This window comes from Andrena cerasifolii, chromosome 14, assembly GCF_050908995.1.
Source record: "Andrena cerasifolii isolate SP2316 chromosome 14, iyAndCera1_principal, whole genome shotgun sequence".
Lineage (NCBI taxonomy): Eukaryota > Metazoa > Arthropoda > Insecta > Hymenoptera > Andrenidae > Andrena > Andrena cerasifolii.
In genome coordinates this window covers 11,698,104-11,720,740 of record NC_135131.1, presented here as the reverse complement: position 1 = coordinate 11,720,740, position 22,637 = coordinate 11,698,104, and the positions used below count along the sequence as shown (strand labels likewise).

The 22,637-nt window shown below is 45.4% G+C and overlaps 3 protein-coding genes across 4 annotated transcripts in view; 1 reads left to right on the top strand and 2 right to left on the bottom strand.

Annotated features, from left to right (window-relative positions):
- Nucleotides 1-1,197: 1,197 nt before the first annotated feature.
- Obp6 (odorant binding protein 6) lies at nucleotides 1,198-4,162 on the bottom strand. Its single transcript, XM_076826057.1, has 6 exons — nucleotides 3,796-4,162; nucleotides 3,633-3,714; nucleotides 2,934-3,022; nucleotides 2,649-2,760; nucleotides 2,408-2,475; nucleotides 1,198-2,085 (listed from the first exon to the last, which is right to left on the bottom strand). Exons 1-6 carry the CDS (start codon nucleotides 3,865-3,867, stop codon nucleotides 2,068-2,070), a joined length of 441 nt encoding a protein of 146 aa, XP_076682172.1. The 5' UTR covers nucleotides 3,868-4,162; the 3' UTR covers nucleotides 1,198-2,067.
- A 742-nt stretch (nucleotides 4,163-4,904) lies between these two features.
- Nucleotides 4,905-6,641, bottom strand: Obp5 (odorant binding protein 5). The gene is made up of 5 exons (XM_076826119.1): nucleotides 6,289-6,641; nucleotides 6,086-6,164; nucleotides 5,560-5,648; nucleotides 5,382-5,493; nucleotides 4,905-5,176 (listed from the first exon to the last, which is right to left on the bottom strand). Exons 1-5 carry the CDS (start codon nucleotides 6,364-6,366, stop codon nucleotides 5,091-5,093), a joined length of 444 nt encoding a protein of 147 aa, XP_076682234.1. The 5' UTR covers nucleotides 6,367-6,641; the 3' UTR covers nucleotides 4,905-5,090.
- A 12,887-nt stretch (nucleotides 6,642-19,528) lies between these two features.
- The window catches only part of Spri (Src homology 2 domain-containing protein sprint), a 99,293-nt gene continuing 96,184 nt past the window's right edge, over nucleotides 19,529-22,637 (top strand). For both annotated transcript variants that reach the window (XM_076827096.1, XM_076827094.1), the window contains exon 1: nucleotides 19,529-19,781. In XM_076827096.1, coding sequence (XP_076683211.1) covers nucleotides 19,701-19,781 — 81 coding nt within the window. In that variant the 5' untranslated portion in view covers nucleotides 19,529-19,700. The remainder of the gene's footprint in view (nucleotides 19,782-22,637) is intronic.

Genomic DNA, 22,637 nt, shown 5'->3' with positions numbered 1-22,637 from the left:
CTTCCTTCAGAATCATTAAGGATAATTAACATGTAATGTGCATCCTCTTGAAAATATTTTTCTGTAGAGACTTTTTATTACTCAGCAAAAAATAAAACTTTATCCGAGGCCATTCGATCTCCGATCTTTTTATTCCAATGGGGGCACTGCAAGTAGCAGCTGAAGTTTCCATTGCAGGGATGGTTCTCTGTTTCTCGTGATCTAGCTGATTCATTGGGTTCCACCCACGATTCAACGTTGCTGCCTCCAACAGAATCGTATCTTTCGTTTCCATCTTATCGACATCTTTTGCATTGTCAAGTTCGTGTCTCTGACAGTTCAGTCTGGAGAGAATTAACGTGGTCAAGAAACACGTAATTATACTTGGAACCTTTGTTAGTTCACACCAAGACCGACTTAACAAATTTGAGCGCCCTGGGCTAAAAAAATTTGGCGCCCTAACCTTTCACGTAACAACTCTATACACCGTAGAGACTACAGTTTCTTCCCAATCGATGCTAGGCGGTACATCGTATGAACTAAACGGTGCCTCATATCGTATCTCTCCTCTCATAAAAAATTAAAAAGAAAGCATTTCAACATACTTGATTCTTAAGCGCCCTTAGATTACCGGCGCCCCTGGGCTATGAATAGCCCACTAGTTAAGGAGGCCCTGATTCACACTAGCGTGGCTTATAGGTGTGTATACATATTCATCAGACATACGTTGTTTCTCTCTAATTGACTACCTTTACGATCCAAATCATTACCACTGTTTGTAGACTCGTAAAAGGGTGTATTGTGTTGTTGGTGTTTTGTATTGTGCTTGCATGATATCGGATTTTCTACATTTAATTGGAGCATCGAAGCGTGCTATATCCAACCAACGATTTAATTGTTAAATCGATGCAATCTAATTACTAATGATGACTAATAATTAGAGGGACTGAGAACCTGTTCCGAGTGTCACAGACCGCGCAGTGACGCGTGAAACTGGACCACAACTTTTCGTTTTGAATTAATCTCGGTATCGTCCAAGTTACGATGGGATTAAATTTAATTTTATCTCATGGGAACCGGTTCCAGAATGATTGGACGAGAAAAATATTTAAACGATTCGATCCTAGTTGACTATAAATTTCTCGCGAAATTTCTTCGGGCGAGATGGATTTATTTTAATTGGAAAAATTATGGACAGAAAAGGGATACAAAAGTTATTGCATAATTGTAATCGACAGTTTTATAAAGATAAGAATATCGAGTGTACTAGCAAAACTGTATAAATTGCATAAACTCAGGCTAGCGTTTGCAAGAAACTGTAGTCTGCGAACAGATGAAATTGTGAGCGATCTGTTTTCTTGGGCTACTATCGTTACATACATCTTCGTACCCGTACAAGTACTTTCAATAGTCACGCAGAAAAATTTGTTCTACAAATGGAGCACGATACTTTAATGAGTTCAAACTGGTATTCATTGCTTTATGCCTTGAGTAAATAGCTATCTTTCTTCTGTAATTATGAACTATTTAGTATCTAATCTGTAAATCGATTATAAGAATATAGTCAACTTTATTTTATTATTCCTACGAATACATTTATTGACCATTAATCGTACAATTAAAGTTCGTATTTACAGCCGATGGTCCTGTTAACATTAAAACATTCCTTTCGTTGGAATCACTCTTGACATTTCGCTAGCTTTACAGTCGGCTCTCGCAATTAGACAATAGATTGATCAATTGTATCTATCGATCTATTAAGTATCTTGTAACTGTACTTTGCTCAGTTCACTTGTCTTTGCATTCTTAAAACCATCGATATAGTCATGTCGAACGCTCTTAAAGCCTTTATTGATTTTCAAGTAAGTAAGGATGCGACGCACTCGAAAGGTCTCTATTATAATTGCCAATGGTCGTCGACAGTTTATTAGACTCTTCTACATTGTGGTTTGGTCCTCGAATTTTTGCAGACGGCTTTCACCGTTCTCCGACGGCCACGGCGATGATGATGAGAATGATGATTTGCTGATGACTGAAAATTCACCTTTCCTCTTTGAAAGTTTGGTGAAATCGTCACCGATGAACCGTTCATGGAGCCAAGTAGAGCTGTAACAGAATAACGATTCATTCGTCATCATGATGAAATTAACTCTTCCATGAAAATGATATAGGTACTAATTGCTTTCGATAGTTCGGGACACTTGAGTATTGCAAAGTATTTCAAATATACTGCTACGAATCGGAATCCTGGCGATTAGACATTCTAATGTTATTAATAAGACGTCAGATTCATGGTAGCATTAGGATTTAACGCTTAGTAATTGCAAATCTTGTCACTGTGTACACGCTGTACTCTCCCGTTCAAGATTAATAGCTTAAACCGATTTCTTTTCCTCTGGCGGTATTCACTTTTGTATTTAAGAATCACCTCTTTGTCCGTTTCAAACACGCATTTGCCAAACTGCCATGCGACCTCGCATCCCTCCGTGGCCGTCACTGCAAATGAACAGAAACATGTTACCAGTCAGCGACGATAACAAAGTATCAAACGTACGGAGATTGAATGGTAACAGAATTTGCCAGCTTCTAATCTTCTCCAATACTTGTTCCCTTCGGACATTCGGGTGCAACGTTAAAAGGTTTGCATCGATTAGGCTAGTGCTACCTACCTTGAGGTTTGCAAACCTCAATTATATGATCCACTCGTGGAATATATTCTTCCTCCAACATCAGACGGGCATTGCTCGCGAACCAGTCGAACATTATTACGTCGTTCTTCATCTACAAAAAGCGATTCGTAATCTTTGGGGGTTTTCGTCAGTGAAGCACGAAGAGTTCGGATGACTTGTTAGATGAAGCGAAAGGGAAAACAGAATATTTGCGAGGTTGGAAATAAATTGACTGGATGGAAGATTTTAGGGTTTAATTGGGTTGAGGAAGGGATTGATACTTACAGTTTTAGTGGTAGTCATTATGCATCTCATGTAGCACATCAGACTCTCTTCTCTTGGAAACTCGCCTCTGTGTTGGCCGTCTAAGAGGGCTACGTGAAAATACGTGATAAAATTGTTATCAAGATGAATGGCGAAGTACGAGTCAAGTATGCACGTGTCTGAGCTGTTTCTTCGATCGCAGCTCGAAATGTTTGAGTAAATATATCCTTTTGGATCGGTTAAGATTCTCGCAAGGGTTGGTTCAAGTATAAATTTTTAGATGCGTTGTAAATATTTGAATAAGATATTAAAGGTGCGAAATACGCGAAAGTGTCGGGGCTACTTGAAATTTTAAACAACACCATTGCCTCTAACAACTTTGCCAGCAAAACTCTCAAGATCAGACCAAGGTCGCCAAGCTCAATTAAAAATCTCGAAACAAAGATTCATTAAAATACATATTTTCCATGGATTAACATAATTCTCATATTGGGCTAGGTAATGTACACTTCCATCCACTCGATTGTTATGGAACAGCTACACAAATATCTCACGAGAATGAATAACATGATAGAAAACATGTTGCATCATAGAACTCTAATGAATGCTTATTAAACTGTAATTTCATCGCAGTAAAATAACTATTAAAGATCGTACTTTTAGTGTGGAACTAAAAATTCATTATTTCATTTTGGAATATAATAGCAAAGCGTACGATACCTTTCGGGGTGTCGTTCTTCTTCGAGCAGACCTTCCTCAGGTTCTTTATCGTCTTCTTCGCCTCCTCTATGGTGAGCTTTTTCTGCGTTCCGAAAAACAGTCCGCGTGTACACTTGATTGGCCGATCACGAAACGGGTAATAGTGAATGGACGATCAACTCACGCTCTCGGCGTTCCTGACCGCCAGAAAGATGAGTGTCAAAGCGACCAGCAAGATAACGCTAAACCGCTTCATCTTTCCTATCTCCTACACCACGTTCTCCTTCGTTTTTCTCACTGTCCCACTGGATTCTTCTTATGGAAGTGGAAGTCTAGACCACGATCACACGGCCTGTATACGATCACCGACAATCGCGCGAGCCAAACTCTTTTATAATGGCCCTGTAGGCGAATTGGTAGGAGAACGAACAATTTTCGCGTCCCGGGTGACACCGTCGGTGATTACTGTATCGGCGTGTAATTAAGCCGCACCCGTAACCTTCAATTTCGAGAACAATTCCGGAGGTTAACAAGGTGTGCTGGAAGCGCCGCGGCAATGTAATAAATTACCATTATGCAATCACGATATCGCGGCTAATACCTCGGATGGATTTAGAGTTCGGTATAATTAGTGGATACCCCGTGGTTGATCTAATGAACTGGAATTCAGTACGGGAAGTTGGGAAGGCCGCGTCGGGTCGCGTAGACTTGAGCACGAAGGCGAATGGGGCAAGCCGAGGCTGAATGATCATGCGAGTGTGGACGACGCATTCCGAGGCATGCGAAGTGCCTCGCTCGGGTCGTTCGCCGCTTGCCAAAAAACTGTACAAAACAATGAAATTTATACAGGACGCACGGGACGAAAAATCTCAATTTTTCCACCCCGAGGCACAGTGGCGGCTTTAAATAAATTTACGTTATGGGATACAAAAAAAATAGTATATGGATAAAATCGTAATTTTTGGAAGATGGGGCCCAGGCGGAAAATGCTCATCGGCCGCACGTTAAATCATTTGGTTCGGCCTCAGCTTGCCTCATTCTTGCTAGTGCTGAAATCTGCACGCGGCCGGAAGAAGGAATCGTGCGGAAGTGGTTGCGAGGTCAACTTTGAACTGATGAATTTACAAAAAAAATATCGTACTCATGGTCCCAGAGAAAAAGGGATAACTACAGTGCTGCGACCAGTGTTGAATAAAACTTCCTGAATTATGACAAGAATTCTGATCAAAGCATTGCATAATAGTTTGAGTAAATCCCTTGTTTCTCTAGGTTTCGCGAGCATCTCGTTTCAACTTTCATACCGTTGTGATGTTTATTGCGTAACATAAATAACATGATTCTAGAATGTTCGCTGCTTTCTTTCACCTTCCTGCGCTGTCTCTGCTCGCGCCGTGCAATTTCGCTGGCAGTGTGCAATGCGAGTGGCGTAAGTGGGTAACTTCACTTTGGAACCTTCTATTCGCGTGTACCGCGGTTCTCTTAGGGGAAGAAAAATATCTCCGGATCCGAATTGTAGCAGCACTGCACGTATTGGTAGCACATTTCGCACCCGTCGCCGGTGTACTCTGTGTACATTGGTGGAGAATTCAGTGATCTTTGAGTAATTGCTCGATAAGGTGTTGCTTAAGAATGAAACTAGTGCGGGCGAAATGAGAATTAAGCTTAAAACAACTGTTCCCGATATTTTTCTGTTTTTAAACTTTGACTTGCATTCACTCGAAGAGGCTATTCTATCGATAAGCTTTGATAAGGTATAGAACTTTCTCTTACCTTCTTGTGCACATTTTCTTATGCCAGCCTTCAGTCGAGGTGCCACCTCAGCTGGCATAAACGAATCTACTTGTTTAAGCAGCATTTTGAAATCGACGGCGTCGTTCTTGTACTAAACAGAAAGCAGGAACACTCATTTAATTTCAATTCGGATTGTAATAATAGTGTCTCGTCTTACAGTTCTCAACGCTTTCATGACGCAATTCGTGTAGCAGGCAAGATTGTAGTCATCTGGGAATTCTCCTTTTCTGAGCCCGAACACCCGTTCTGTAATCATTCGCGGAATTGTTGCTTTCTCGTATAACTTTTCTTTATCGAATCAATGTCAGCGCCGTAAATACGCGGCAGCATCAACGGCGCACGCAGAGGGGGCCCCAAGAGGCCCTGGCACCCCCCAAAGAAAAAGGAAAAAGGAGATTAATGCAACAACGGCTGACATAATTCAAGAGCCTTGTAAAAAGAACAAAGACTGGATTTTATTCTTTAAATCAATTTTTATAATCACCTAATGAATTCTATTGAATTTGTATTAAAAATATTTTTATCCGTTCAACTCGGCTCCCCCCCCCCCCGAGGTGGAATTCTGAGTGCGCTACTGGCAGCATATTTTATTTCCAATGGACTTTGGACTTAGAGAATAGGAAACGCGATAAAATAACTGAAAAACAACGGCAATGCGATTGTTTTATGCTTGTGAACGTTACCTTCGGTAGTGTCAATTTTCTGCAAGCAAGAGTTCCGCACACTCTTGGCTACTTTCTCCAATTGCTCGCGGCTCGGCTCCTACGGTTCGTTAACAAAAACCCTTATCACGATAATCAAATAAAATACCTTAGATTAGGGGAGTGGAAACGTTAATCGATCGATCGCTCTTTTGCACGATATATTCTAACAAAGGAGAACTTACACCTTTCACCGGTCCGTATTCTATAGATACGAACAAACTCGCACAAAACAGCCATTTAACGTACATATTCCGACCCATTGCCGAAATAGGCAAACCGAAAACACTGACAAGGATCAACGACAGGAACAAATTAAGCAAATGCCTTCTTTATATGTATCAAGGAAGTGGAGGATTCTTCGACCAGGCATCTCTTTATAAACGTTCCGTACGATCTTAAATGCTGCTGAGCAGCATTTGCAATCTCGATAATTTGGCATTTGCGACGGAATTACGATGGGAAGGCGGTGTTTTTCAACTCGATGACAAGGTTGGTGATTTTATATAACGCGATAACAGCCAGGCTTCATTCTGAATTATCTTCTGATCATACATGGCTGCTGCTCAATCTTGAGCGCTGATTTATTGTATTGCACGCAAACGGGGCAGAAGCAGATTACACCCTTTAACTTTCATTCGCAATTACGTGCTCTCGGTTGAATTTTCCAAAGTTCAATGAATGGTTTCGCGAAGAATCATCTTCTTTGCCTTAATACTTTGTCTCGCTCCGTCCTTTGCGCGCGCGACGGGCATGGGCGTTTAGACTCGCTTTCGCATTCGGCAAGAAAGAAGCGAGAAACGATCGTTCAGAATAGTGCCTCCTCTACGTTAAATGCTCGCCGCCAGTCCCGAGCCGCGAGCTCTTAGATGTTAAATTATCAAGTGCCAACGAAGTATCGTTCTACCATAGTTTATATTACCTCCACCGTGGTCATGCGATCCAGTGGGTGTCTGGAATCCCATTGCTTCGCGGTTTACGGGGGTATAACTACCAACTCGTGGAGCGAGTTGGAGATGTTTGTTCGCTTTGTCCAGATCCTCTTGGACCCTTCTGCGCCAGAAGACTCGCGTTAATGTCGAACCCTTGTATCTCGAGAGATACCCTTAAAACAGGACCATCTGCCCAGAAACCACCCCCGCCGCCGCCGTCGTCGTCGTCGTCGTCGCCGTCCTGCGGCCATTAGTCCGAGGGCCACTCTCCGCCTGCTCGATAATTGCATTTTTTTCCTTTCTCCACTCGCCTCGATTTCGTCTCTCCGCGATTAATTTCCACCTGATCGTCTCCTGCTCTCAACGAGATCCTTCCCTTCCTCCCCCTTTTCCCGTTCGAGAAGGCTTTTGTTACGGATCGCTCGCATTCCTCATTCACTCTTGGGGGCAGGAATGCGAAGCTGCTTCCACTTTCATTACACAAAATCGTGGACACGTTGCTTTTTAGATCGGCAACTCGAATACAAATCAGCGGCGGCGATAGTGGATTCCACCGGGAATGTTATCGAAGGAGAAGGTGAAATTTTTGCGCTCCCAAACACTCTGGACAGCCGAAAGTGTCCCTGAGCTCAGGATGCGTGCTCGATAACAGAGAAAGTCGGCGTTATGATTTCGCGGATGGTTGCGTGGAAACGAGCACGCTTCGCCCAGATGTGGGTGAAGGAAGGCCAGTGTTGCGCGATCGAATTCTTCGGGTTCGATTTAACGTTACCGGGTGACGAAATCTTTTTATTACACGCGCGAGTATCTCTGGCCATCCTCGAGCCGCGACAATGTTTCCCAAGACTCGAGGTTCCCCCCAAAAAGCACATTCTTGGGAAGCATCGTCGTTGCGCGATGTTCTTCAGCCCCGAAAGGGACCAATCCTCTTTCTCCGCGCGTTAACGAGCCAACGATCTCGAATCGCGTGCGGCGAAACTAGCTTCATCCAGCGAGGGAACACGGAAGAAAAGCCAGAGGGGTAAACACGCGAAAAGAAAACGAACGGAAAAGGGAACGAGCTCTTGCAGAAGGGAATCGTGGCGAAGTATTCCTGGCATGAGAATAACGTGACCCTTGCGACGCCGCCAGTCGTCCTAATTAAACGCCTTTAATTAGCGGTAATAATCCTGGCCCGAGACCTGCGAGCTTGCGTAACGAACGTCTTGTCGATAAGCATGCTGCGGCTCGTCCAGAACTATAGCAATGTAGGATGAAAGGAGCTGATAGGCAATGATAGAGTCAGTCTCATTTCCCTTGACTTCATTCTTTGGAACTCTTTCTCCTTCTCTCCGCGGCGATGGTGCGCGAGCTGGAACGAGGATGATTTCTCTTGATAAAGTAAATCGAGGCTGAAACCCTTCCCCTAGTAGCCAGCTTTTTGTAAACGTATCGCAGGCAATGCCAGTTGCAGAAAAGTCGCGTGAAATCTTGGAACACGGACGCGTTACGGTGTTCCGCGTGACCGATGCGCGCGATATCGCGAGAGTCGGTTGTCACTGAATTAAGAGGCTTATAAATCTCTGTGTCGCAGAGGGAAAGAAAGATTAATAAATGAACCGCGGACGTTAACGGGTTTTTCGGGGACGCGCGATTACGAGCGAAAGCTCGGGCGACTGGCTAATAAATTAATCGCGTACCCCGCCGCGTTTAAAGGCTGCCCTTTGTGATGCTAATTACCATTCAATTAAACTCGCAGCCTCTCGACCCGCCGGCTGAATTAGCTTTCAGTCAGCGTCGATTCGGGGAACCTACTTTCTGCGGCAAATTTAAAGCAAATTGCGGGCTGGTGCTTCTACGTCGCCCTCCTTGCCAGTCTTACCCTCCCGCTCCTAATCAGAGTGGCCTCTCGAAACTTGCTTCTCGCGTCTTTTGTCGGCTCGTTCCCAATCACGGTCTTTGACGTTCATTTTTTTCCACTGGCAACGGGGAAAGAGAGCCGGGGAACTTTCTTCGAGTCGCAAAAGTTGGGTAGAGTGTATACTGTTGCTACGTATTTCCAGAGCTTTCTTTTCGAGGGGCTACCAGCCTCCATTTAGACCAGTACCTTCTATTATCGCTGATCGTGTATCGTACTCATCCTCGGATTGTAGATCCTTTTTTTTTTAAATCCCCCAAGTTCTCCGTTCTATCCGCCCCAGGAGGCGTCCTTTTCCATAAACCAATTTGCGTAACACGAAAGTACATCTCTTCCTCACGATTTGCAGGGCGAGTCGCGAACCTCCGGGCACCGAGGACGAAAAAGGTCGGGCCTCGTGTGCTTCGCACTCTCTTCCGGCACGATGTGACTCACAAACTCGTTTTCTCTCTATCGCCAGCTGAACCGTTTAATCTGCCGATATTCTCGTTTGCGCTGATAGCCGACGAAGGGAAGGAACGAGTCGCGTTACCGGTTCGCGCGCGATCGCCGATCTGTTTGTCAATTATTATTCTACTTTCACGTTGAAATCCATCGGGCACTTAGGACCCTGGTCAGCCCGGCTCGGTGGATAGCTCTCTATATTCTCTATAATTGCAAGTGGCAAGGTATTCGATTACCATACCGATCGTCGCAATGCCCAAACATGGGTGACAAGTGACGACTGCTCTTAGTTAGGAGAATGTGTTAGGCGAGGATGAATGACGCGAGAGAGGTCGGAAAGTAGGCGTCGGAGATTTCTTGGTTCTTTGATTTCTCAAACGAATGCTCTGCAAATGGAGCTGTGCTGGTCATGGAAAGTGTAGAGGCAGAGCTGAATGTTTCACGGATGGGACAGGAAACGGGTAAAAGAATGATTTCGACTCGTATCGCTAATGTTTTTACGGTCTCGACGTTTAGCGTACACAGCCGTACACAGGCTCAGGCATAATCGTATCCGTTTCCTGAGTTACCGAACGAGCCGCGTCCATTTCACGATAAACAAACTAAAATCGTAGCGCTCCTCAAAATAATCTTCACCGCGGCCACCGGGCCTCCAACTTTTCATGGCGATCCACTCATCTCTCGTGTATATTTTTCTATTAAAACGGGCCACGCTTTAAAAATTACCAGCGTTTTAAGCGTGGCTCGCGCGATTCGTTGATTCATAGGGGATAGCTAAAAAATGTCATGTCGATATCAATTCATCCTTTTCTATTGGAAACGATCGGTCAGTTTATTGAAAGTTTGCTCAGTGAAGTACATAAGAGGTTACAAAACAAATTTCAAGAAGCCTCCGTTTTGGTTTCACCGCCTAGAAATTGATTTTTTATTTTTTACTCGCGTCGCATCGCGGTCACAGAGGCACTTTGATTGCATTAGCCAGCATTACGGAATCCTTGCATATTACGACCGAATCAATGACGCTTGACTCGAATAGAGGGGATTGAACCGGGGAGAACAAAGCTGGATCGTAATGAAGCCTGACACTCGGCAATTAGAGCCGGGCGGATCGTTTTTTGATTTAATTGCTGCCGAATGTCGGCGTATAACGACATTACGAGTGCTCAAGGGGAGGGAGTGGCTTTTATCCCTTCCGCACGGTGAAAATATTCGTTTTGTACACTGAGCTCCAATTTTTTTTTGTGTTTTAATGGAGCTAAACGTTGTAGGTGATGGTCCGATGCAGGAGTATTTGTGGGATGAGCAGGGATAATACCTCTTGCGTATGACGGAGTATAACCGAAGTTGATGTGACGTTTTATGATATCGGAGCCCAAATACTGCTTTGATATTCCCTTCGCCTTTGTACGCGAATCTTCTTCAATTACGCGACAGTGATCATTACCGATTATGCAATAATAATAATAAAACCTTTCGCTGTTATGTCGAGAAGTATTGGGACGTTTTTTAAGGAATGCTGATGACGTTACACGACGCGAGTACGGGTCCCGATTCTGTAATTTCCTTAATTATAAACACTCTTGCGAACGACTGAACAAAGACGCCCTAACGGAAGTAGCGAATGTAATTATTTAGCTTGTTGCAGTTAATTGGCGATACCATTCGGAAATTAGCGTAACATCTTTCGAGTGTTCTCACAATTACACAAGCACCAAGTTATAGAGAACCTTTTGCTTCGAGAGGAACCAGCAACTTGTCGTTATCTTCTCAAAAGGATCCAGGTTTCTTGGAAGGGAATCATGGTTCGACTCACACTGAGTTTCATAACGTACAAGGTGTCAACCTAGAGGCGATCGAAATATACACGCAGCTTTTATAGAAACAACTCTGACTTTTTCAGGGGCTTGTTTCGCTATTAGAGCTTTCGTCCAATGCACTAGTAAGAGCTTTCCTCGGCTCTCTCGGTGCAAACGCTTCCACCGTGGTCTCGTTTATTAATAAACAGCTGGAACACCGCCCCTCGGTTCCTTTTCTTTTAATGAAGACGTACCCGAGGCAACGTACCAAACGTACACTCGGTATATTTTAGTTGCATGATTCAGCGACAGCCTCAACACGCGCCTCCGCGTCTTTTCCCCTCTCTCTCCTCTGTATTTTTTTTACGTCCGCGCGATGCGTTATCCGTATTGCATCTCGTCGAGGTGACGGGGCAAAAATTACCCTCTTGTCGGATGAAATTTTGGCGACGTCGCCCTTTCTCGACGCCACTTAAAACTGACGAGAAAAAACGAATACACTGTCCCAACTTTTGTTTTTTTTCTAATTTTTTTTTCCTTTTATAAAAGCAGATGAGTGAAATTTGTTTAAATACTAATCCTTAATTTTTCATCATTGAAAAAAATAAATAAATTCCCTGTAAATGTCCTCGAAATGCAAACGTTTTGCTCGGAGCATGGAGCGGAGCAATTAAAAAATTGGTCTGCTCCGAATCCCTGTTTTTTTTTAACTCCATTCTGAGTTTCTATTCTATTATTTCTCTCTGTGCACACGCGTGTGCATCTCATCTGCACCAGTGAGAGTTAACAGCGACGGAGCGACGAATTATTACCGTTTGCGCTCGAGTAGGCCGCGGTACGCACGAGCTCCGTGAAAGTCGACAGGCTTTAAGGGCACCGTTGTCAGTGCTGGTGGTAATGGTTGGCGGATGGCGGCGGTGGTGGTGGTGCTGACGAAGAGGAGGTTGATGGTGATGATGATGTTAATGCCGCAACCAGTGGTGCTGGAGTCTTTCTCCTGGTCGTCGCCCTCTTCCGCGGCGTCTTGCTAAATTTCTCGAGATCGACTTGGATTCTCGAGATTCGTGGCTGGTTTCGATCTCCCATCTGGCTTTAACGGTTCCTCGATTCGTCGTCCACTTAGCAGCGCATTATTGATGCAATGAGATCTGTATTCGAGAAATGGAGCATAGGCAAGGCGGCCATCGTTTTACTGGCTATCATCGAAAGGAGATCATCTCTTCCTTCGTTAATTGACTCGTCATTGGAGCAACGAAACCAATGGGAACGTATAATTGAAGAATAGGGACAAGAAACCGAGCTACCCGGGCGTTTCACTCATTATCTTCTCATTCCTCAAGTGGCACAGCGTAGTTAAGAAATAGTGGCAACTCTGTCTAGTCTCAGCTCTTCACTTTCTATCGTCGAAGAATCAGCTGATCATCCACCAACTGGTACAGGATCGGCGCAACGCTTGTGATTGAACGACAAAGAAAGGATATCATCTGTTCGTCCAGCAACTGGCAGACCGTCCAGGATACCTTTAGTGGAAAGTTATTTGAATATCGAAAGGATTCCTTCGTCAACCAACTGGTACGTCGTCGGTGCAATGACGCCTAATGACGACCAATGGAGGCGTGAAACTCTTTAGAAGCCACGGTCTGACTTTCCATGAAGAACATATTTGTTTCTCTCTCAACTATCTTTCCATCGTAGTTGAGAAATACTTGTGAATGAAAAAGACTGGATCTTTCCATTTACAAATCATATATCATCACAGCCAAAAATCAGAATCATCAAACTCAACAAGAAGGTGCATTTAACATTCTCCATGGGAAATTGACCATCCCTCAGTCCACCAGCGAAAACAATATCGAAGCAATAATATAATACCTACAGACCGGAGGGTAGAACCCAGCGAGCTACCTGGGATTCGTGTGTACAGAGGCGGGCAACAATGGCGATCGCAAACGAGCCCCTTTTGCTTAGGTTCTAGATGAGCCAGCATAGGTACCTGAATGGTACCGAGGGCAAGGACGACGGTTCAGTGTCTTGTTGACTGTGGTCGAGTGAAGTCGTAGACTGTCGAGAGATGGCTGTTGCTCGTCGTCCCTCGAGTGGGTGCGTCCACGTGTGAACAAACGCGAAGACGAGTCTGAAAGACCCCTCTAACCCCTTGGGTCGCGGCTCTTTGTGTCGCTGCTGGGGCTGACACGTGGCTGCTTCAAAGGATTACAATTTTGGTCGTGGAGAATTTCTATAATTCATCGAACCACTTGGTGCTTCGTGACGCCATCCGCTTGTGGACATCCTCATGTTTATGCAAGACACGTGTTAGGTACGTTGCTGCTCTATTTTAATAATCGTTCCTCCCCTTCGCCTATAGAAACATCTTTAATCATTCTTATAAGATTCTACCCTGTTTATCCTTCTATTTTGGTTGGAATATTGCCACGTGCTTTTAGGAAGCTCGATTTTGAGAAAATTGCGACAATTGGGAAATTAATTTTAGATTAGTTAGATGATGAATATAATTTTATGTTTAATTTTAATGCATAATGAATTTTAATGCGTAGAACAGTTGGATGATTCACGTTACATTGAGTTTCCACGCGAAGCGAGAGAAATATGTTAATTGAAGCCAGCAGAGTTCACAGGAGCTACCAAAACGCGTAGTCTCACGGTACTTTCGGTTCTGTCTTCGTAATTTAAGGCGCGTTACACTTGCCGTCTTTTTCGCCTTCCTGCACGACGACGAAGGGAACGATTCATTCGGCTCGTGCAGGAACTACGCTCGATGCCTTTACGGAATGCTCTCGCCTTGGAAACGAAAGAGTCGGCTACGAAACCGTGTAAAGTACGCGCCAGGCCCTCTCGAAAATTCTTCCACGAATTCGCAGGCTCGCACCACGATCTGGTATCGCGTTATTTATCGTGGCTCGTGTACAGTTAGCTGTGCTTCCCGTTTCGCGCTCCCACCGCCAATTACGCTGATTGCTCGCCCTCCACGAAATAATAAATCGTTCGCAACGATTCTCTGATAATAGAACGTCCGTTGCGAGCATCGACCGTGTGTGAAGTACGATCGAGACGAGAAGGCTCTGAAACCCCGACAGCCTTTCTGCAATTTCATTCTTTTAGCGCGGTCATAGATTATTTATCGAATCCCTTTTTTGATCCAGCCTGTACACGCGTGAAACAGGAAGGGAGCATGGATGTCTTTTTTAAACTCTGTTTAAGCTTGTTGCTCGCTAACTTATCGTTCCACCCACCAACAGTCCGACTACTTAGCCTCATTTGTCTCTCAAGTCCTCCGACCCGATCCCCCTTACCCTTCGCGCGATAAAGAAACCGTATTGCCTCAATTTAGATGCTGCACCGTTACGTTACGTTTCATTAATAGTAATTTACATGGACGCTCGCCGCGAACCAAACGGAGCAATCTCTTCCAATCGACTGTGCGGTTAGTGTCCATTGGGTTTTATGTCGTTCAGTTATCGTCTTAACTACACAGTGTTTCGAATTTCTGCTAAGCACCGTGGTGAAAAAATACTCCTCGGAGCGAGGCTGCAAGGCAACTTGTTTTTAAACTTTCGTATACGAAAATGAAATGTTGGTGCTTCAAACTTGTAACAGTTTGAAAGCCAGAGCCATCATAGTCGTCAAGAAAAAAAAGTTTTCTAATAGAGGCGCTCTGACATCTCGTCAAAGTGTCACCCAAAGGTTTTCTCAAGGCAGAGGAGAAGAAGAAGAAAACACGCGTATCAAGGCTCGTTTCCATTGAGAGGCATACGGGTATGCGGGCCAAACAGTTGAACCAATTCAAGCTAATTTCATATCGTGACCGTCCATCGTGAATCTGTCGTACCCTTTTCTCGTGTTGCCGATCAGAGATGTGTCGCCCGGTGGGACCGACGTTCAAAAGCCGCTAAAAATTTACGCCTCTGTTTAATTAAAAGTTTCGCCGAAAGCAGATCCCGCCCCCTGCTGAAGCATCCCTCCCTTCACCTGTGCCTGGGAACCCGTTAAACGCGCGTTTACGCGCACAATGGACCACGGTCTGAGTTTCTTTCGAAAGCACACCTCCCTAGTCGCCTCGAGTTCCCATTCATCCCCTATCGAGCCGCCCCTCCGCGGAATACCACCCTACTCGCGAGCTCCACGGACGTCTAACGAGGCGAAAATGTGGAGATTACGTCTACGAGCAGGCGGATTGATCGACAGTTCTATCGTCTGCAGCTTTGTTCGAGGAATGAAACCGAACGAGAGAATGGGGGGTGGGCTTTTCAGAGAAAGCTCCCAGAGGCTTATTACTTTTGACGTTTTTGCGTTTCGCTCATGACACCTGCTCCCCGACTTTATTAAATCCCTCGGCGAGATCTCTGGGGGGGATTTCTGGAGGACGGTTGTCGGTTTGAATCTCGTTTTGAATGAAAACAGCGGTCCTCTAGATCGGGTGAATTTGACTTTGAATGGGTGAAGCGGATGATGAAGAGTTTTTAAGTTTCCGAGTAACTAGAATTGTAGTATAAGTTCTGTTTAAGACTGGTTTACATATTCCACGCTTAAAATAATTCCTATTGCCACGCATCAGGTCACAACGATGCAACACTCAAGAAATTAGATAAATTAAACCTCCCTTTCTAATTTAAAACTCAGAATTTCCTCGTAACTTGTTCGATTACACGCGTGTACTGTACTAGATAAAATGAATGTATTACGAGCTTTAGTATTACTCATCACTCATACTCCAGAATTATAAAACAGCCTTACGCAGAAGCTGAAAACTCGTCGCTGTTACGAGGAAACGGTTTTCCCCATATCATAGACAACTCCTTTTAGAGGGTGAATCAAGACGCCTTTTACCGATTGGGAGACGTGGTATCCTGCCCCCCTGCTCCCTGCTGAAGGAAGAAGCACGATAAAACTAAACACGGGCGTGCACGTCAGCGTGCAATTTCCCTGTAAAGCCGTACGATCGTGGCACGAATTTGTCCCCCAGTAACGAAAAATATGAACCCCAGTTTCGACGTCGTGTCCCGAAGTGGTCTCACGGCGGGAACTTCCACGTCGAGACCCATTCTTAATAGCGACTCCGCGGCTAAAAGGGCCGAAATTCAATCCTAGCCCGACTTGTTGGCTGAGGGGTCGACGTGGAAACGCAGCAAGTTTCGTCAAGTTATTAGAATCGCTGGGTTGTCACCCTCCTCTGGGGGGAGATCCTCGAATTTTCGCGAGTCTCGGGTCGTTTGCATAAAAAATTATAAGGAAAGTGTTCGTATCTCTGTTGAGGTGTTGCCTTCAATCAATTCTTTACTTTAAATTTCTCCGTTCCTGTGCTCGAGTTGTATTTCGAATTAAACTACATAGCTCTTGTACGGGCGAATTTTCTATAGGTACTTCCTTTGAGGGTTTCTCTAAAGAAGTAGAGAGCACCAGGTTATGTAGTTCACCCTGTATAGCGAGGCAGATTTAATAATAGCAGTATTATATTACGGCGAAGACTCCAGCCATGGGAGATCGATTGAAGTAGCTCCCATGAATTTAATAATTCCATAATTATATTTCATCCACGGGGCCCCTTCCTCGCTGAAACACGCATGTGCAGCTATAACACGAGGCACAATTTGCCGCATTGTTGACTAGATTTTCACAGCGGGGAGGCTGAATCGAATTTAGAGACCGGAAAGCTCAGTCAAGGAGCATCGAGTGGCTGTGGATCAATGTAAACCACGTCTAAATATGAATTTACCGGTAAATTCGGCCCACGCTAGGGGAGGTTCGCGAATGCGTGAAATCAAATTTCGAGGAAGCTCCGTTCAGAAGCGCTTGAACTTCGTTAAAGAACAAACCTTTTATTCCTACACAAATATCATTTCTTGGTTTACATTTTAAAATGCCACTAATAATGGTAAATTATTGCCTTTATTTACCAGCATTCGATTCAACAGAATAGAGAATTCAGAATAGGAGTGCACTCGGAGCAGAACCCTTTTCACACAGATCGTTAAAACACGTAGATAATCGGCAAAATTATCCATCAGATTAATTCCCGCACTAGGGACGGCTGGATCGAGAGAGAATGTTTACGATCAATCCTCGGAATCGAATGGGACCGTGATGGTGTCCCCAGGGATCTGTCGCGGCTCGTAATATCAATCCACTGCGCGCACTTTTTCGTCCCCGATCGTTACACCCCCCGGGGGAGTTTAACTCGACGCGAATTTACGAGCGGCGTCACGTGGAAAATTCATAATGCTCGGTCGAAATTCGCGACGGACAATCGAAGTTCCGCGACTTTAATCAAGCCATCGACATTCACGGCTCGCCTTGACCCCCATGGGGCCGCGTTTGGGCCCTGTTGTGCCACCGTCGGAACGTAAACCACCGCGCCCCGCCGTCGTTAAAGTCAAGCGCGATTTTTGCCAGGTTTCTCGCGACGCCGCGCCGTTTTTATCGCGGCCACGGATCGACGATTTTCGTGCCGTCGAGTCACGATTCCCATGAAACGCTCCAACGTCACCGTTTGCTGGCTGGCAGTCATTGGCCTGATTGGTCTCGATTAAAATCGACTTGCGAAATCGTCCGAACGATCTTCGTTGGTGACGCCATGGACGGTTATAGGAAGGCCTACGATGAGCACGGTATGTTTCACGCGAGGAATGAGTGAATTATTCGCTTGGTGTTCCGCGTGGGAAGAGGGGGCGAAATACGGAATCTGGTAGATTGATTCGCGATCGGGTAGTTGGGTTTGTTTTCACGTTTCTGTTATTTGAAGACGTGGAAACGGAGTGGGATTTATTGCCATTCCATTGAGTTACTTAAGTATTCAACAGCTGTTGCACGGTGATTAAATAATATTACCGGTACAGTGAATGATTGGCGCGAGTCTCTGAACGAGAGTAGCAAACAAAGTCGTAACAGTTGTTATTCGATTAAGCAGCCAACGCAGCTGATCGAGTGCTCGTTATTTATGCGTACGCGGTGAATATGCATCGCCTTAAAATGCCGTAACATCCGTCCTGTAAATCTTTGTCTCGTAAATAAATGACAGGATCGTATGAAGCCACGATGAAAGTAGCGCTCCAGCGATACTGTAATAGAGTAATATTTACTGGTGGAACAGGGGAGTGATATCTATGACTTGGAACCACGTTGCCGGTATTTCTGCTGATATATTTTACAATAACACCCCGAATTGTGCATCGATTTTCGGAATTGTCCCCTGAACGGGTCGTTAAGATAAAGGGAATTTATTGCGCCCCACTTTGACAGTTTCTGTCCGCGAAGGAGGTAAAGGGAAAATTCTCTCTTCGCGAAAACGCACCATCGAGAAGTGAAATTCTACGTGGGCTGACAGTATACCAACGCTGATTATTGTCGCCATTGTCGCAGTCGTATTTCAACTCGAGAAAAACACCGAGCTTAGGCGAACGTAGAACTCGTTAAGCAGCGCAACATATTTCTAGAATCGCCCTGCACGGTTGTTCGTACGAAGAGAGGCGATCGAACAATCTGTTGTATCTAAATGGAGCGTTCAATTCATGCCCATCCATTCCTGTTCGATTTCTTCCCGAAGCACGCTTCCCGCGAGAAATTGTTGTCTCAAGGCGAGTAGGAGTCCCGTCGCTAAATAACGTTCGCGCAATTTCTCGCGGTGTCTTTCACACCGTATTCACCGGTTTAATCCGCGCTCGTAAATCCGAAGATCCAGGAACAAGCTTCGAGGTCCGCGCAGTTTAACGACGACGCCGTAAGCCGACGCTTTAGCGGAGCTTACGATTTAAACCCCTCTGCCCTGCCCCTCGGGCCTGCAGATGGAACCGATGAAATATCGCTGCAAATTACTGCCAAATTCGACGGGAGAAAAGGTGCCACGGGATCGCCGCGATGAAAAGGGTCCCGAACGGGCAGTCGTAACACCTTGAACACATTGTGCGAATATGTACACCATGAGTATCGCCTGTGACAAATAGGTGAAAGCTCAAACGATGCAGTCGGATCGGAGCAGTAATGATTTGAGAATTGAGACGGCCACTTTTTGTGCAAACTCGCTCGACAGATTTATCTATCTGCGTCATTTGTGAATGAGTCAATTCGGTGGCACGGTAAATGTGATTTTATGAGTATAACTAAATTTTGTTTTGGTTTTATTAGTTAGACTTATATTCAGAAATACCTATTTTTAATGTTTTCTTCGCCTTATTAAATTTACCTCCCCTTACATGGGGGGAGAGGAGGTCGCGGGTTATGTGAATATTATAAAAGAGAATCGTGACTGAAAAAAGGTTGAGAATATTACCTGCGATAGGTAATATAGCTGAATGAAATGTTAACAGCAGATGACTAATCATGGTTTTTTCGTTCTTTGTTACAGATACGAGTTTTATGGTGCGCGATAGTTTCGAGTGAATCCATATTCCGTGTTTATCGTCAGTGCGCGTTCGTGTTCGTTACGTCGAAGTTGATCAGTGTGGCGTCGGTTCTGATTAGTTACCTCGGGCTCGCGAGACACGGTGTTAAAATTCGAGGAGTAATATGAGAAGAAGATGACGTCACTGGTACAGAGGGACTTTGGGTCTCCGAGGAAAAGGGAATCCATCAGCAGCAATGCATCCAGCTACTTGATGGTGAGTGAAACCCGTGTTAAATAACCAACAGAAGTAAAACAGAAACTTCGCAATGAATATCACAACGACCTCCTCGAGACATCGCTAACCATACCAAACAGTCCTCAAAGCAAAACTACCTATCTCAACCTTGTTTCTCGTGATCCTATCATTAATTCTCAATCATCTACAAACATCGTTCCACCAGTTTCAATCCCAGAGGAATATCCGAGCTGGGTTGCTCCTCCCCGAGATACAAAGCGTAAAACGTGATCTTGAGGAGATTCGTGCCGCTTTCATGGCTCGCCTTATCGCTGTCCAAATAACTTCTGATGGAGAATCCAGCGTAACCCCTTATCCTTATCACGGGTAGATGTCCACTGGTCGGAATCGCGGCGCGGCGAGACAGTAAGCTGCTATGTATTTAGAAGCGGCAATCCGGGAAACGGGAACAAACCGACGCCGATGTGTATTCAAAGACTGTCGACACAAACGACGCTCATAACCGCGAGGATTGTCGCGTGTCGGGCGCGAAAGGATGCGACGTCGTTTGTCAGGAAGACCCGCGAGGGGATGGCAGAGAATCCAAAGGGGGAACACAGCGTGGCAGAGACCGCTCCACGCTTTCACCCTCCGCGCGATTCCATCATCCACCGACTCGGTGTTATCACCGTCTACCCTTTGATTATCCGCGCGTGTGTCGCGTGTTTCTTCCTATCGTCTCCCTTCTTCTCATTTTCCTTCCGCCCTGCAAGGTTTCTTCGTATTCGCTGACGTATACGGGGGTGGAATTTAAATCTTCCCCGCGACGGGTCACGGTACGCTGATTTCTGCGCGTATTCGTTTTTTATCGGGGGTGAGCCGACGAGGGAACGGTTTCGATTCATGGTGTCATTCACTGGACGTTCTACTTTGCAACTGGTTCTGGTGGCTTTATTCCTGAATCGCTGCTGTTCTTGTTACACTGGTGCCACCACTGTCTAATTAATCAGCTTCTCTAGAAATTCCAACGCCAAGGGGTCATCACCTCCGTTCGGGAGGAACCACTCTCATTAATTATCAAAGAGTGTGCAATTCTCTGGTCTCCGTCTGGTTAACGAAAACGCGTCCCCTCGCCTCTGCGCGTTCCTTGGACATCGTCTTTCGCGCGACGTCCTCGCGCGGTATTGAACGAGCTGCGTGGCCGGAATTTTATAAACGACGGGGAAATATAACCGAAGGCTAAGGGAGGCTCGGGAGGTATGCAAAGGGGCAAAAAGTGAAGTATCGTCGCCAGGCTTGCCTGTCGAGGGGCCGAGAGAGGAGAGAAACGCAAAGTCGACGGCCCAGGATCCCGTTTAATGCAAATTTTGTCATGCACCAGAGCGATATCTCGCCCGTTGCGGAATTAATGTTCGCGATGTTTCCTTTTCATTTCCGGCCACGTCGCGCGCCACGATTTTCAAAACGTGATGGATAACCGAAATTCCCACTCCCCCCGAGGGCTGCCTTCGGGATGCCCTTTGTTTCGAGATGAACGTGTCCTTCGACTGACTTTCAATCTTTCCGATGGAAAAGTCGCTTCCGTCACGCAGACTGGGGGCGTTATTTTATTCCCGAAGGGAAATTAAAAAATGGAAAATAGTAATATCTGTCTTCTGTTTCCAATGATTGGAAACATTGTAGGCTCAAGGAGGAACGCTTAAAATTGCATTCAAAGCGTTCCCTGCTCGAATCTAATCGTTTTCGAGTCGCAACGGTAATTACGAGCTACGAGCGGTGGTAAGTAAAGGACAATGACCGTGGCAACCGCGTCCAAGAGCGGCGCAATTAACTGAAATTTGAATGGGCCTAGTTGTCTGAACGATTATGCGAGAGCACGAGGTCCATCCCCGCGTCTTTCACCCTTATGGGGACCATTACGCCCATGGCGGCTTAAAAACGCTTTAACTTCGCTGGTACGAACAGATGGTCCTCTTTCCCCGTGGAGGCACGTAAGCCATGCGAGTTAATGCTCGCTGGAATATTCAGAAGTACTCACGGAAAGACAATTTCTCATGCCGGCGACTTTTCCAAGTCCTTCGATTCCAGATTATCGTCTACTTCCACCGAGGAAGTAACGTGGCCAACTGTTTGCCGCGTCTCGAAGCCTGGCTTCCATCTGGAAATGTGTTCGGCTTTACCAAAGCCTGCGAGGGTTCGGCTAATTACAGCTAGATGTGTTCTGAGACAAAGTAAACCCGGAGGATCGAAAGTGTATCGACAGTGGCCCGGTGGCAAACTTTCTAGACAGTGGAATGGTGTCTAGCAAGATGTCCTTCGGTGGGACTCGATCGATGCCAACTGGGTGCCGAGAGTGCATTGTACTTAGGTTCTTATTTTTCGAGCTTTTAATCAGCAAATCAGTCATCCTCTGCGCCCTGTTTCCTTAGATATTTCGTTCCACTGAACATTCTGCCTCGTCCTGCGAGCTTCTCTCCTCTCAGGTCTCCCTCACCAACTTCCCGCATTTAACTTCATTTATAAAGATAGTCTCGAGTTCCTTGTGTTTCTCATTCTTAACCCCTCAACCGGGGACGACGAGTTAACTCACCGCGAAAGTTTAATTACACTCGCGCAGAACGAGTTAACTAGGCCTTCAGTCATTCTTAAATCCACAAAGGGCGCAGCTCGTTCAGAAGCGAGTCAGTCAGTAGATCGCGTCGTAATTGTTTCGAGACACCGTATAGATAGGCACGACGAAAGAATACGTTTCCACGAGCGAAGCCGCCGCTTCTGCCGAGGATCGACCGGTATGCAAATGGAGTTTAAAGTCCTATCTATCGATCTCTTAAAGTGTAAAAGCCGATCGATCGCCGGCGCTGTTGCTGTTAATTGAATTAATCATCGGATCGAGCG